Source organism: Urocampus carinirostris, chromosome 9, assembly GCF_059441175.1.
Source record: "Urocampus carinirostris isolate Australia breed hairy pipefish chromosome 9, RoL_Ucar_1.0, whole genome shotgun sequence".
Lineage (NCBI taxonomy): Eukaryota > Metazoa > Chordata > Actinopteri > Syngnathiformes > Syngnathidae > Urocampus > Urocampus carinirostris.
Window position 1 is genome coordinate 36,353,809 of NC_142357.1, and position 16,340 is coordinate 36,370,148.

The following is a 16,340-nucleotide window of genomic DNA, read 5'->3' on the forward strand; positions in this document are numbered from 1 at the left end:
GCTTAAATACCAATATGAATACACTATATACATAAAAATGGCAAATGTTTATCAAAAATGCTTGAATAACAACTACAAATACACTACATAATTAAAAATGACAAATATTTATTAAAAAAAATGCTTAAATAATAAATACAAGTGCACTATTTACATAAAAATGGCAAATGTTTATTTAAAAATGTGAAGAGAACAAATATGTAAAATAATATCATACTTATATTCTCATAATACATAATTATATTTTGAAGAATACAAAAAAATGTTTTTTTTTATTCAAAAGACCAACATTGATGTGTTCTTAAACAAGACACAGAACCCCTAATGCCTGCGATAAGCGGGTAGAGAGCTTGCAAGGCTGACTCACTATCGGTGTATGATTAAATGGGTAAGTAAGGTGTCAGTGTCTTGAAAAGCGCTATAAAAATGCAGCCCATTTACCACATTTACCATCTATTATCTAAAATGTATATATATATATATGTATTTAGAGAAAGATTTACACACCCTTACTTTATTGCATGCACCAAGCATGTAATATATTATTCAGTCCATATGATGGCTTGTTCGAGGATATATTTAATCTCGAAGCCCCCTTTATGTGTGTGAAGCATTTCCAAGCAGGGCTTCACTGCTTTACTGCTAGAGGTATTGTCTCATCTCATCTCATTAGCCGTACCGCTTATCCTCATTAGGGTCGGGGGGGGGCTGGAGCCCATCCCAGCCATCTCCGGGCAGTGGGCAGGGGGACACCCTGAACTGGTTGCCAGCCAATCGCAGGGCACACAGGGACAGACAACTCATTCGCTCATTCACACCTATGGACAATTTGGACCGGCCAATTCACCTGAAATGCATGTTTTTGGAACGTGGGAGGAAACCGGAGTGCCCGGAGGAAACCCACGCAAGCACGGGGAGAACATACAAACTCCGCACAGGAAGTCTGGAGCTGGATTTGAACCCACGACAGGTTCCCATGACATGAACTGTGCCGCACAAGCGCTAACCACTGCGCTGCCGTGCTGCCTAGAGGTATTGTAATGTTGTAATTGTTGTTCAGGGCACAGTCCAAGGAGGCAGAAGGAAAAGAAGATTGAAAAAGTACTGGGCAGACAAAGTTAAGGAATGGACTGGTGCCAACTTTGCTACAACACAAACTCAAGCCTGGAACCGTCAGCAGTGGAGAAAGCTGTAGAATTCTGTTCTCCGTGCTTCTCTGGCGACCAAGGCGGTTAAGGGATCTGTGAACTGTAAAACAGATGTGGAAAATGATTGCATTAATTAAATCAGTTTCCCATTTTTATATGCAAACCACACAACTACAAAACGCCTGCCTTACCAAATATGGCGGCCATACTCACGTGACATTCATCTCCCAGCGCTCCGTATAACGGCCAGAATCATTGTCATCGGTTCAACTGTTTAAGACTTGCATTACTGTACACATAATACTACTTTGTTCTCATTGTTTAATGCAAGACAAATACGAATGTTTTCAAATCCAAAAGAGAAAACAGAATTGTTATCCGTTAAAACCTACTACACAACAACTACATTTTACACCTTTTCATAGCAACTGCACTTTCGTCATTTTCAAATCCACCCGGAAGTTGTTTCACACTGAAAAAAACGTCAGCGCTGCATAAAAAACTCATTTCCCTCAAAAATGTTACAGTGTGCCCCATAAAAAAATAATTAAAAATGAGTATTTCAGTTTTACGCAGTGGCGACTCCTCGCGGCTGTTGTGACAATCACGCGACGACGCCAGCTCTCGATTGGCAGGTGAAGCCCCATCTTCGCTAAGCCATTGTGTAGCCGAGCGGCTAACGCGTTAGCTACCAGCTCCAATTTCTCTTGGGAAAACGCACAAGTCGCAGGTAAATAACCACTCTTTAGTTTTCACGTCCTCATCGGATTAAACTTGCAACGCAAACGTGCAAACCGTTGTGTATTTCTGCAAAGCAATGCGTTTGCAAGCTGTCACATTTCAGGCCCTCGCTTCTCTATTGTTCATAACAAAACGAGAAAACTGCATTACGATGATTAATACTGCTGCAAACAGACAGATTAACAACACGGTCTTGTGCATTTAAACTACTTATAACAGGCATCTAATGTAACTGTAGACGCAAATACATTTCTACAAATAAAACCGCATCAAACGTCAGTTTTCGTCTCCAATGTGACGTGGAGGACTGCTGCAAAGGGTTTGCATGGAGCAATCGAGCGTGAAAATTATTCTATGACGTCAAAAAAACTTAAAAAATGAAATAATCATTGTGGATAATATGATGCTGTTTAGTAGTGATATTAAGAATGTTAGTGACAAGTTTTTCTTTACGTTGTTATATGACAAACACGAGTGACTCATTTGTACACAGGGTTGGGTAGGGTTACTTTAATTTGATTACTTTCAATTACTTTTGGATTACTCCAATACCAAATATGCTAATAAAAGATAAAAGAAACTAAATATGAATAAAATTACTAAATTTTGTGCAGGCTTGGGGAGTAACGGAATACATGGAACGGCAAAAATGATGTTGGCAAGCTGTTTGGATTTGTTTTCATTTTGTTTCTGTCGCATTTTATGTTAGTTTTGCCGGAGATCAAAGAGATCAAAGCCAGGAGAGAGAGCTTACCACGTGTTGTGAGTCATAATTTTATTCATATTTAGTTTCTCTCGTCTTTTATTAGCATATTTGGTATTGGAGTAATCCAAAAGTAATTTAAAGTAATCAAGTTAAAGTAACCCTACCCAACCCCGTGTGTTCAAGTCGAGCTCAAAAATTATGTTTACACCCAAAAATCGTATTATTTGTGTTGTACCAGCTCAGTAGCCTAGATGGTAAGGCGCCCGCTTTGAGACTGGGAGGTCGGTGGTTCGCGCCCCGGCCGAGTCATTCCTAAGACTTAAAAAGTGGTCGGCGGCGCCCTCTGTTGGCTGCGGCTGCATCGACTCGCTACAACGGGTCAGGTGCAATCGACATTTCGTTCTGTGTACATTGTTACACAGAATGACAATACAAGGAAATTATTTATTATTTTATTTATTTAAAGGATTCGATTAAATAACTGTAAAACTAAATGTCTACTTTTAAAAGGTAAGGCATACCTTTTCGCTGGAGTGACTAAAGTTTGTATAGGTTAAGCTAAAATATTTTTTTCCCACAAAAATCGCTTAATTTCTTTAAATAACTTATTTTTCTAATTGAAAGAAATGAAAGACTAACTACTGTAAAATATTATTGAAGGTTTTAAAAGCCTTCACATGTAGCACCCACAAATTTAACCACGGTTGGGTAGGGTTACTTTGACTTGATTACTTTCAATTACTTTTGGATTACTCCAATACCAAATATGCTAATAAAAGACAAAATAAACTAAGTATGAATAAAATGATGACTCACAACACGTGGTAAGCTTTCTCTCCTGGCTTTGATCTCTTTGATCTCCGGCAAAACTAACATCAAATGCGACAGAAACAAAATGAAAATAAATCCAAACAGCTTGCCAACATCATTTTTGCCGTTCCATGTGTTCTGTTACTCCCCAAGCCTGCACAAAATTTAGTAATTGTATTCATATTTAGTTTCTTTTGTCTTTTATTAGCATATTTGGTATTGGAGTAATCCAAAAGTAATTGAAAGTAATCAAGTTAAAGTAACCCTACCCAACCCTGAATTTAACACTGGTAAACAAGGTAACGAACCAATGCGCCTGCGCTAGGAAAATGTCGCGAGATTTACGCGATTCTGGAGAAAATATTGTTTATTGGAATAAAATAACCTTCACTAATGATATTGGGGGCATTGTTCGTTGAATTAATGTCATTGTAGTAAATTATTTGCGCAAAAGTTGTATAAAACATAAAAGTCTAAAAGATGAAAGCAACAACCTTATTATTTAGGCAAATTGTATAAACTAATTTTAAACTTTCTTCCACGAGAATTGTCAGACGATTTCCTTGCTTTAAATGCGTCTTTATTTTTAGTAATACTCCTGATTGGTAATGTCATGCAACTGAGCAAGGGAAAAGATTTACGCGCCTTCTTAGTATTTCTTGCTAATGGTAAGCTTCATTTCCATGGTCACCAATGACATCGCTGACTGGCAAAGTTTTTATAAAGCACACGAGATTCTGAACTGAATAAAGAGAAAGGCATTGTGGGAGGTAGTTCAGTCAAGAGCATATCGGCATTTTCAAGATGTTGTGACGCAAACCAATAGCAGACCATAATTTCCATATAGTCGAGCAATACGGGGCTGGGATTTTCGAAACATGACTCGTCTTATGCACTTACACTGCAAAGAGTTTTGGCACGTGATAGAATTTATTGTTGGCATTGTATACAAGGGAAAAAGCTGAAACAAAGGGGCTCGAAAAAACATAGCACTGCTCGTTCTATGCGTTTATACTGTCATTGGCGTCGGTTTTAAGAGTATTGTTAATTATTAATTTTACAATTCTAACCATTTTAACATAGTTAGAAGTAAAGCAGCCGAGTCCTGCCATGGCCGGGCATTATACCGGCGGGCGGAGACGTAACTGCGTGAGATTCTTGCTCAAAGATGTTGTGGCAATTTCGGAGGGAATGTCAAGGACGGATTTTATTAACAAGTTTGTTGAAAAGATTCTGAAGTTTAAAAAGGAGGAGGTACATGCTGTCATAAAAATGACTTCTGGCAAAGGCTTTGATGTGAGTTTTGAAACGGCAGCTCTTTATCAAGAGTTTTGGAATCGCTTTGAGGGAGTGAGGTCCCAGTTTTCAGGATTTACAGTGGAGAAGCTGACTGATAATACTAACAAGATTGTCGTTGTTAGAATGTTTAGTGAAATGATCAGTGCTGATGACGTCTGTTATTGGTTGAGTAGATACTGCTCAGTAAAAGGCCAGGCTATGAAGGTGAGGTGTGAGAAAGGCTATTGGAATGGTGCCTGGAGGGTACCAGTCCAACTACGGCAAGATCCTCAGGGCTTTCAGGGACTGAAACAAATTCCGTCGACTATATTCCTGGGGGAAAACCGTGGCTTTATCCACTATCAAGGGCAACCGAAACTCTGTCGCAAATGTGGTGAGCATGGGCATCTGGCTGAGGTATGTGATCGAATTTTTTGTGGAAAGTGCAGAACAATTGGACATTCCTTTGAGGAATGTAGCAATAGCAGAAAATGCAATCTCTGTGGAGAAACGAATCACCTCTTTAGAAACTGCCCGAATTCGTTTGCTAACAAATTGAAAGCTAGGAAGGCAGTTAACAAAGACAACAAAGACAATGAAATGATGTCAGACAACATAGATAATGAAATGAATAAATGTCACAAAGACAATGAAGTGAATAAAGATAACAAAGACAATGAAATTAATAAAGTCATGGAAATACAAAATGAAAATGAACAAGAAATTAATGAAGTTATAGAAATACCCAATGAAGATGAACAGGAAATGAATAAAGTTATGGAAATACCCAATGAAATTCAAGAAATGCACAAAGAAATTGGACAAGACAAACAAATTGAAAAAACAGATGTACCTACCAAAACCCCTGGAGCAGAGACCAGAGAATCAAAATTGAAACAGGAAGAACCTGGAAATTCTAATTCGATTTCTCATAAAATACCTGAATTTGGACATGACAAACGAATAGAAAAAGCAACTGCCACTCCGAAAACACATATTAATCAGGAAGGGCCTGGAAGAGAGTTCAAATTAGCAAATTTGTTTGCTACGCCATTGCCGGGATTTGGAGAAGACAAACAAATCGAAAAGGCGAATGACTCTCCAAAAACCCATACGGGCACTGGAAAGAGGAGTAAAAGTAAGACAAAATTGGGAGTGGTGAAAAAAACAGAAACAAAGATAAGAGATTTAGAAGAAAGCCGATTGCCGGTGAATAAGCCCACAAGGGAACTGTATGAAGTTGAGACGGAGGAAGTCGGGGAGGGAAAAAACCTGACCCTTAGTGGGCAAGGAAGTAAGAGACCCCTTGATAGGTCCTCTGGCTCACCCCCTAACCCAGAAAAAAGGGGAAGACCTGGAACCACAGACAGAGAGTCAGAGGGTCCCAGAGTTTTCCCCGGTGAGTCTCAAAATGAGGTACTACTCTTAAGTGATGTGTCTGACACAGGTGACACTCTCGATGATCTCGATGATCACCAAAGAATGGACTCAGATCCCCCAGTTTTGTCTAACTAGTTTAAATACTTTTACAACAATTATGAACATTACATTCTCTACTATCAATGTGAGAAGTGTGAGATCAAAGGTTAAGGCTCACAGTGTTTTATCGTTCTTAAAAACTATCAGAACGGATGTGTTTTTACTACAGGAATGCTGCATCCCCTTTCTAAAAAATTATAAACAGTGGGAAGAGATTTGGCCATATCCGTCATTATGGAGTGGCTCGAATGAAAACCGTAACGATGGGGTAGCCATTTTAATAAACAACCCTCAACTCATCATAAAGGGCAGTACTGTGATGAGAGACGGACGCGCAATCTTAGCAAGACTTTCTTATATAGGGAATGATTTTAACCTCATTAACATATACGGCCATGCCGACAGACAACTCAGGTACGAACTTTTAGAGGACGTCCAGTCGCATATGCTAGGCCATCAACCACTAATCGTGGGAGGAGATTTTAATTGCATCTTAAGTAGGAAGGATAGAAAGAGGAATGATGAGGAGTTTAAAGTAGATAAAACATCAACTTTATTACAAGACATGTGCCGGACATTTAAACTGGTGGACTGTTTCAAATCCATACATCCAGGAGAGGAGGGCTTCACCTGGTTCAGTAGTGACAATGCCAGAGCCTCTCGAATAGACTACATATTTACGAGGGGTTTAGCACAGAGTGATGCAAGATTAATTCCAGTTTTTTTTTCGGATCACTTGCTACTGTCCTGCTCTTTCTCATTTCCTTCAGGTATGACTGTTGGGAAGGGTTTGTGGAAGTTAAACTGCTCCCTGCTGGAGGATGAGGCTCTAGCCGCACAATACAGGGAGCTGTACAAAGACTGGCAGACCCTTCAAGACTCGTATGATTCACGAGCACAATGGTGGGAAATGACAAAGAAACGAACACAGACCTTTTTTAAAAATGCAGGGAAAAACAAGAAACTCAAAGAGATGAAACGCATGTCGGGACTACAAAGAAGACTCCAACGCTATTTCATCCTAACAGAAAAGGGGATGGACTTTAATGATGAAATCAAAGAAACCAAACAAGAACTAAACGCTTTGGCGGAAATAAAGAGCAAAGGCATCATAATAAGAAGCAGAGAAAGAGAAATAGAAGAAGGGGAAAAATGTACACGCTACTTTTAAAAAAAAATTATGGGCAAAAATGAGGGGATTTTTAAACTTCAAAACGAAAACGGGCAAATAACAAAGGAAAGTAGTGAAATAACCAGATTGGTCGAAGACTACTACAAAAAATTATTTGAAAAGAAAGAAACATATGAGAATGAAATGGGGCATGTATTAGATCATATTTCAAGATCAGTGCGTCAAGACCCCTTTTTAACATCGGACTTTACCCTAGACCAACTGAATGATTGCATAAAGACTATGAAAAAAGGCAAATCACCCGGGGAGGACGGACTCAACCTCGAATTTTACCGGACTTTTAGGGATATTTTAGCACCAGATCTGTTAACTGTTTTTAACGAATTTTCCAGTCGAGACCATATGCCAGACAGTTTCAGAATCGGGATAGTTACTCTATTGCACAAAAAAGGAGACAAAATTGACTTAAAAAACTGGCGACCCATAACGCTTTTAAACGTGGACTGTAAAATTTTCAGCAAGCTTCTAGCAACACGAATGTCTGTTGTCTTGGGAGACTTGGTTGATCCAGACCAAACCTGTGCCATTGTGGGAAGGAAGATCAGCGACAGTCTCATGCTGATCCGTGACACCATTTGTTATGCAAGAGACAGAAACATGCGACTAGCAGTCCTAAACCTAGACTTTGAAAAAGCCTTTGATCGAGTCTCGCACCAATACCTCTTCAGGGTATTGCAAAAATGTGGTTTTCCCCAAAAATACATCAATTGGGTAGGACTGCTATACCGAGACATCTACAGCAAATTCATGATTAACGGGAATTTATCGGAAGCAATCGAGATCAACTGCGGTGTACGTCAAGGTTGCCCTATGTCTCCCCTTCTCTATGTTCTTTGCATTGAACCTTTGGCACAAATGTTAAGAAAAGATAGATTTGTCGAAGGCATCAATATCCCAGGAAGTGGGGGACAAATTACCAAGTGTGTTTTGTACATGGATGATTTTAATATTTTGTGTACTGACCGCGCATCTGTTGAAAGAGCCCTTGACTTGACTGACCTGTTTGGGAGGGCGTCTGGGTCAAGGCTAAATAGAGAAAAATCACAAGTGAAGTTTTATGGAATGTGGAAAGAGACAGAAAAGGCAGGACTCCCGCTGACGGTGTTAAAGACAGACCAGAAAATCCTAGGGATAAAATTCAATGCGGATGGAGGAGGCGAGACCAACTGGGATGACGTGACAAGGAAAGTTAAGCAAAAACTTGTTTTTTGGTCACTAAGAAAACTGACAATAGAGGGGAAGGTCCTAATCATCAAAGCGATCATCCTCCCAATGCTTTTGTCAATCAGTTTAATTTTTATGCCTAAAAGAAACGTGCTGTTACAACTGGACCGAGCCATCTTTCGCTTTGTCTGGGGCTCAAAGTGGGAAAGGATAAAAAGAGATACAATGAAAAAGAAAAAGGAAAAAGGGGGGAAAGGAGTGCCTGACCTCCAGCTTTTCCTGGGAAGCAAATATGTCTCTCTCCACTTCCAAAACGCTGTGGGCCCACCCAACAACCCGAAAAGTCAAGCAATGACCCGGTTTTGGATGGGCTCATATTTGCGGAAGCTAAAGCTTGTACCAAACAATCGTTTGATTCCAGTTTCATTTAACTTGCCGCCAACACATCTCTTTATTCGGGATTTTTTGAAGAAGTTTGATTTGGAAGCACAAGAATGTCACGCTTTGCAAAACCACAGGGCCCTTATTGCTATTGTGCAAGAGCGAGCTACAGTAAGCCCTGTGCGGGGGCTTGCGTTTGGCGAATCCACAACGGTTTGGAGCAACGTCAATCATCCTGCCCTCCCAAACAGACTACGAGACTTGTCATGGATGGTGGCTCATGAAGTTCTCCCAGTCAGAGCTGTAATGCACCACCGAGGAATGTCAGCGACTTCGACGTGCCCTCGACCTGGCTGTGGCGCCCAGGAGTCGGTGAGGCACCTTTTTTGTGAGTGCAGCGCTGCCAAGGTCTTGTGGACAATGGCCGAACAACTAGGAAAGTTCCCGGACTTGCCAGCAGGAGAGGTCCCTGATGCACAGTACGTGCTTTACGGGGTGAGTCGGTCGAGGAGGCATCAGAACGACTTTGCCAGGGACTGGCTCACTCTCGCCGCCATCAAGGACGCCATCTGGACCTCCAGAAACCTGCTGGTATGGAGGTGCAGGCAGATCCCCCCCGTGGCTGTGCTCCAAATGGCTGCAGATACCATACAATCTGCGAGCGGCGGGCCTAGGACGCAGCCATAAAGAAGACTCGTCTGTACCCACCCGGAGGGGGGAGCCGGAGCTACGCTGTGGGAGTCCCTGCAGCAACGGCCTGGGTTGTGGAACCCAGAAGGGAGAGGACCCACGCAGAAGGGAAAGGACCCACACAGAGGACTGGAAGAATGCTGCTTGGGAGGGTGGGATGGCAGAGCTATGCCCTTGCACAATAGTATTGCCTTTTACACGCTGGTTAACTACTGTTAAAAGAAAATAACTCTGAAATTGTTTAATTGATGTTGGAAATGTCAGGAAAAAATGTTAAAACGTCATATCGTCACGTCATATTGTCAAATATAAAAAAATTGTGAATATGCTTGATGGCTGTTTTGCTGCTGTTGGTGTCAGTGGATTTGTTCAGACCGAGGACAATCGACTTTGGCCTGGACGGATCTATTGACAATAACAAAGATGTTATATAATGAAATTGTGAATATGTTTGATTTTCGAGAAGGTTTGTTCAAACCTCACTTTGTGTTTGCTGTTAAAAACGTAATATTGGAATATAATATTGTGAATGTGCTTAATTGCTGTTGAGATTGTCATGATTGTTTTCTGTTTTTAGTGTCAATAAATTTGTTCAAACCTCAAAAAAATTTAAATCGTAAAGTGAAACCGTCAAAGCGAGGTCACTGTGTTCCAGGGGTCTACTGTATGCTTGTTTTGAGAATGCTTTGACAGGCATGTCTTAAATCCGGACCGGCAGAGAGTTATGGCCCCTGATCAAATTTTTACTGGCTTGCAGCCTCTGTCATAAAATGAATCATACGTGGCCTGCCGGTAATGTTGACTGCAGTAAAGAATAAATTTGTACAAAAAAAAAATAAATCACCATTTCGCCAGAGTATAGAGGTAGCCCTTTGGCCACCTTGCCCTAGGCTCTCTATGAGAATTATAGCCCACCCCATCTCCGACATGGTGACTGTAAATTTAAAAAAAAAAGAAGGAAATTCACTGCGAGGGCCACTGCATACAGGACAAGTGGAAATTGGAGATTTTTTTTTAGCCCAAGTCCAAATCAACTCCGTCTGCCTGATTTGAGATTGTGCCTGTTTTCAAAGAATATAAATGGTAAATGGTCTCCATTTATATAGCGCTTTTCAAGTCAATGAAGACCTCCCAAAGTGCTTTACAATGGAGATTCACACTTACCCATTCACACACACACACACACTCACATGCCAATAGGGAGTCAGCAACACTTCGACATATAACACGGAGGAGCCGGAAATCGAACCTGCAACCTCTTGATCCCAAGATGAGCGCTCTACCTCCTAAGCTAATGCCGCCCTTCCCAATATAAACCATCAAGTGGTGCTGGCAGACATAGCATGCAGACTACAAAAAGTGAACCGGAAACAAACACTGTGAAAAGGTGAAGCAACAGGAAGCTGTTTAAACGGCACAGCAGCGAGTCAAATGAGAATGCTACCAAGACGAGCTACGACGTCAAGATGCTGATCGCCAAACATGGCGGGTTAATTTATTAAAGACCGTCAGGCTGAATAGTCTGCCCTTACATACTTACAGTTTACCAAATCTGGCCCGCTTTCTGAAAAGTTGGCAACCTTTGTGCCTAGACATAGAATTTTTGTGAAATCGCTTGCTTGTTTTCCACTCCTTCAATCTACCAAACCACAACACAAACCATTCATGTGACAATGTTTTTGTATGGCTAGTAACAGTGTCTGAAACGACATCTGCCCGGACGCCTGGGGCGTGCATCTTTAACATCGGGCGAACAACTTTCAAAACGTCCCCGCCCAGGTGGCAGACAACTTTTTTAAGGGATTTTTTTTTTCTTTCTTTTTTTTTTTTTTTAACAAAACATTTTATTCCGATTTCGAAATCTTTGTTCGTTTTGTAAATTTTGGAATTTCTTTTCGTTTGGCAATTTGCATACTCGGCATCCAATCAGGAGCCCGCACCGAATAACTTCGTGCTTCCGGACTTTCGTTACTAGGTCGCACATTTCCATATCATTTTCCAAAGTCGACGCATAGAAAACACAAGAAAAATGGATAATTGGTTAGGAATTGTTAAGATTTGTAATAGCGCTCTTACTCGTGGTATTGCGGTAAGATGTTTTCCATTGTGTGACGTCATTACGTACGCACCATTTTTCATTTTGCTAATTGTTGATCACCATGTTGTATTGAACGGAGCCGTGTTGTTTGCTTGCTGTTGAGGAATAAATATGTTAAAGGCTGAACCACAATGTCCTGCTTATCTTCTCAAGCGTGAGGAAACTGCACACTCTGACATATCCTTACCAGGAATCAAGCCAAAACCTCAGCCCCGGAAGAAAGATTCAAAAGAAGCTAACCAAATTTATGACTCTACACAACGTAAACGTACATTAAAAGCATGGTGGAAAGAGGAGTTCACCTGGCTTGTAGCAGATGACGCAAACATAGCATGAATGAAGATGAGTAAATACAGGTACATACTGATGGCAGATGGAAAACAGCGAAGCCATTTACATGAAATGAATCTTATCATTAGAATCATAATAAACTTAATTTTAAAGTGTTGTTCTGTTATATATTCTGATTATCAATCCTTTATACTTTGCAACAATGTTTTTTTTGTGATTAGTCGTCTTACTGTGTTTCAAGTTGTGAAAAATGGGGCAGGCAACTTTATGGCTTTTCAGAGTTGTCTGCCCGTGGTGTGCGGTAACTTTTTGTCATGTGTTTCAGACACTGCTATTTCTATTCAAATAATTTGCAATTGTTGTTTCCCTTTTCCCCGGCAGCTATGCCGACTTTAAAGCTGATCACGGCGACCGACACCCAATATCCGGCCACTCTGCTGAATCTGATGAACGAGCAGCGGCGCACGGGATTATTCTGCGACGTGTGGATCATCGTGGAAGACAAGAAGTTCCGCGCCCACAAAACCATCCTGTCGGCGACCAGCTCCTACTTCCGCCAGCTCTTCGTCGGCGCCTGCCAAGTCATCCATCTCAACTTCGTCCGAGCGGAAATCTTCGAACACATCATCAACTACATCTACAGTTCCAAGATCGTACGCGTTCGCTCCGATTTACTGGAGGAGCTCATGGGCGCCGGGCAGAAGCTGGGGGTGAAATTCCTCGCCAATTTGGCGGCCCCGCTCTCCCAAGTCAACGGCTTGCCCGGGTTTTCGAAAGAGGGCGATTCGCCGATAGACTCGGAAAATTACTCCATATCCGCGGAGGAGTTGAAACAACCGGACAATCCGGGCTGGGATTTGGACGACGACGTCATGTTCGTCTCGGAGTCGGACCCCGAATCTCGAGCCGCCGCTCAGAAAGCCACGGGGGACGTCATCGACGTAGACTCGGTGGATTTGGATAAAAGTAAAACGTCGGAAAGCGGTAAAGAAGTAACGCGAGAAATAAAACCGGAAAGAAGTCCTCTCCGCAGTCCGGACAGCAGTTCTAACACGCTCAATTCCCCTCGGGTTTCCTCGAGTACTCCCACCACGGCGCTTACCGCCGGGTGCTTTGCCCCCGAACTGCCCGGCGCCCCAATAAACGCCACCCCCGTGGAAAGCGCCGATACTTCGGGCGTACACAGAAAGCAAATCTCACCCTCGGAGGAGCGAGGCGATTCCAAAATCCGCCTGCTGGACATTTCGGAAAACACCAGAAAAGCCGTCAAACCCATGACCACGACCGTCAACGCCTCCACGGAAATCGATTCCATCTCCCCGGATTGCAAAGTCTACGCCAACATCGGGGAGAACACGTACGATATCGTCCCCTCGAAAGAAGATCCCGGGGAAGGCGGGTCAAAATTGGAGAAAGGGAAAAGATCCGTGCCGGTCGTACCGGAGAACCCGGAACCCTCCTCGCCGGAGAAGAAGAAACCGAAATCGGAACCCGGGGAACACTACGAGCTCATCATGGACGGGAAGACCTTCTACGTTTGCGGCGTCTGCAAGCGTCCTTACGTGTGCCGGGCGAGCCTCCGCCGTCATTTCAACACGCACTCGTGGGAGAGGAAATACCCGTGCCGATACTGCGATAAGGTCTTCGCCCTGGCCGAGTACAGGACTAAACACGAAATCCAGCACACGGGCGAGCGGCGGTACCAGTGCATGATGTGCCGGGAGACCTTCCTCAACTACCAGCTGCTCTCCACCCACTGCAAACAAGCCCACAACGTCGACCCCAGCGGGAAAAAGGCCAAGGAGGCCAAGGAGGACATTTACCGCCTGCTGCCTTGTAAGGGCGTAGAGGCCAAGCCTAATTTATGGGGTACTGAGGGGTCGCCCGGGCAGTATGAGGGCGGCCCCACCAGACACGGCGTACCCGGGCAAGACGCCCCACGCCCGCCCTCTTTGAACTGGAATGATATTTTCGATTACGACGAGCAAATGAATAGGCCCAGGCAGCCCCCGAACCCTCCAGAGGGGAAACCGGACTATCATTTCAACAATCCAGGGAGGTACTGAGCCACGCCGTGCCTTTTTTCTACTGAGGATTTTGATTTTCCTGGAGGAGTGATTGTCCACCTACGTGACTGTATTTTCCACAATACACCTAAAATGTCGTATTTTCCTTTCTTCTGTCAGTGTTGTACTTAAACCCGAGGATTGAAGATTAAGGCCGTGTTAACATTTATCAGGTAGTGCCACATTTTGTATTCAAAATAGAGGTGGGCAATCGGATGATACAGTAGACCACTGGGATACCACATTAGCTACTCTGCCACAGGGATCGCAAAATGAAATCGCTGTATTGAGGGGTATAAAAACTTAATATATTAACTGATACATTCAGAATCCCAGGTACCGCACATAAAATCGTTTAAACAAAATAGTACATAATAAGTACTACTTAGTAGTCGTATACATCCATCCATTATCTGCACCGCCTATCCTCAGTAGGGTCGCGGGGGTGCTGGAGCTCATCCCAGCTATGTTCGAGCAGTGGGCAGGGGACCCCCGAGACTGGTTGCCAGCCAATCGCTGGGCACATAGGGACAGACAATTCACTCGCTCATTCACACCTAGGGACAACCCGACAGGCATGTTTTTGGAATGTGGGAGGAAACCGGAATGCCCGGAGGAAACCCACGCAAGCACGGGGAGAACATGCAAACTCCACACAGGAAGATTCGATCTCATGACCTCAGAACTGTGCCGCACTGCCTGAGTAATACACATTTATATTATTAATTCAAATAATAAATGAGTATAGATGTAAAGGAAAAATGAAATTATATTTACCTTTGGTGTGACAAGATCAATGTTTTTAAACCTTTTTTGAGCCAAGGCACATTTTTGTCATTGAAAATAATCCCGCAGCACACCACATTGCTGTTGCATCGCCGTAAAAAGTAAATTCAAATGAAAGTCAGAAAGCACAGGCACTTGAATTGGACAATTTCCAATGACACAGTACAACAATTACTGTGCCATGGTGGTTGAAAAACATTGTACTAGAGCTGGTTGAGTGTAGTAGCGGGTGGATGCAAAGGGAGTACAAATTAAACTGATTTTGAAACTACCACTTGTAAGGATTGTTAGAAGAATTCCTTGTTTTAATCGCCTCCTTTTGATAATTGTACCGAATGGTTGATTGGTTACAGCCATGCTTCGTTTCCAAAGGTGGATTTTTCCTTTAGCATCACTGCAAACCTCGGGACCCATAGGCAATACACTGTTGGTTGGATCCCCTTAACCACTAGGGGCACCATTCCCTGTGGTATGTCTTGGGAAAGTACAGCCTGTTGGTGCCCATCCCTCTCTAGCCCAACATATGTTTCTACCTGGTCTCGATCCGGGGACCTTTCGTGTGTTAGGTGAGCGGGCTAACCACTACACTACGGAAACATACAGTACACAAAATACAGTACTATATTGCCAATTAGTAAAGTCTTACTAAAACACACGAAATTATGAACCAAATTATCAGGGAGAAAGGCTTTGAGGGAGATCCTTCAGTCAATGGCACATCAGTAATTCCCTGACGCCGTGATGTAAACCAATAGTAGACCAGCGTTTTATCTGACCTCGACCAATAGCAGACACGGATCTTAGAGACAACAACACAAAATTTGAATTTTATACGTTTTTGAACACTTAAATAACTTGTTAATGATGTATGGTGGGGAAATGTAAAGAAGGGCAGAGAAAAACAACTTATTACAAAACGGAAAGTGAAAAATGGCGGGGTTGCCGTATCCCGGGGTCTATTGTATCAAAGAGTGACAGACTTCAACAACATTGTGATCTTCCCTGCCCCGGATTTAGCACATTTCGCTAACGTATCAGCAGGGTTGGGTTGGGTTACTTTAACTTGATTACTTTCAATTACTTTTGGATGACTCCAATACCAAATATGCTAATAAAAGACAAAAGAAACTAAATATGAATAAAATGACTAAATTTTGTGCAGGCTTTGGGAGTAACGGAATACATGGAACGGCAAAAATGATGTTGGCAAGCTGTTAGGATTTATTTTCATTTTGTTTCTGTCGCATTTTATGTTAGTTTTGCCGGAGATCAAAGCCAGGAGAGAAAGCTTACCACGTGTTGTGAGTCATAATTTTATTCATATTTAGTTTCTTTTGTCTTTTATTAGCATATCTGGTATTGGAGTAATCCAAAAGTAATTGAAAGTAATCAAGTTAAAGTAACCCTACCCAACCCTGCGTATCAGCTAGCGAGTTACCAAAAAGCATAGCTTTGGTGCCTACCATCTGGTGCGCCACTTTAGCAGTTCACGCTTATTATGATTTTAGCA

General features: G+C 42.4%; 1 protein-coding gene across 1 annotated transcript; it reads left to right on the forward strand.

Moving 5' to 3' along the window:
* Positions 1–1,610: 1,610 nt before the first annotated feature.
* Positions 1,611–16,224, forward strand: zbtb33 (zinc finger and BTB domain containing 33). Its single transcript, XM_088343609.1, has 2 exons — positions 1,611–1,878; positions 12,360–16,224. Exon 2 carries the CDS (start codon positions 12,362–12,364, stop codon positions 14,042–14,044), a length of 1,683 nt encoding a protein of 560 aa, XP_088199735.1. The 5' UTR covers positions 1,611–1,878; positions 12,360–12,361; the 3' UTR covers positions 14,045–16,224.
* The last annotated feature ends 116 nt before the right edge of the window (positions 16,225–16,340 follow it).

Excerpts from the sequence above, each read along its gene's own strand:
- zbtb33 (XM_088343609.1), top strand. The coding sequence starts at position 12,362 with ATGCCGACTTTAAAGCTGATCACGGCGACCGACACCCAATATCCGGCC.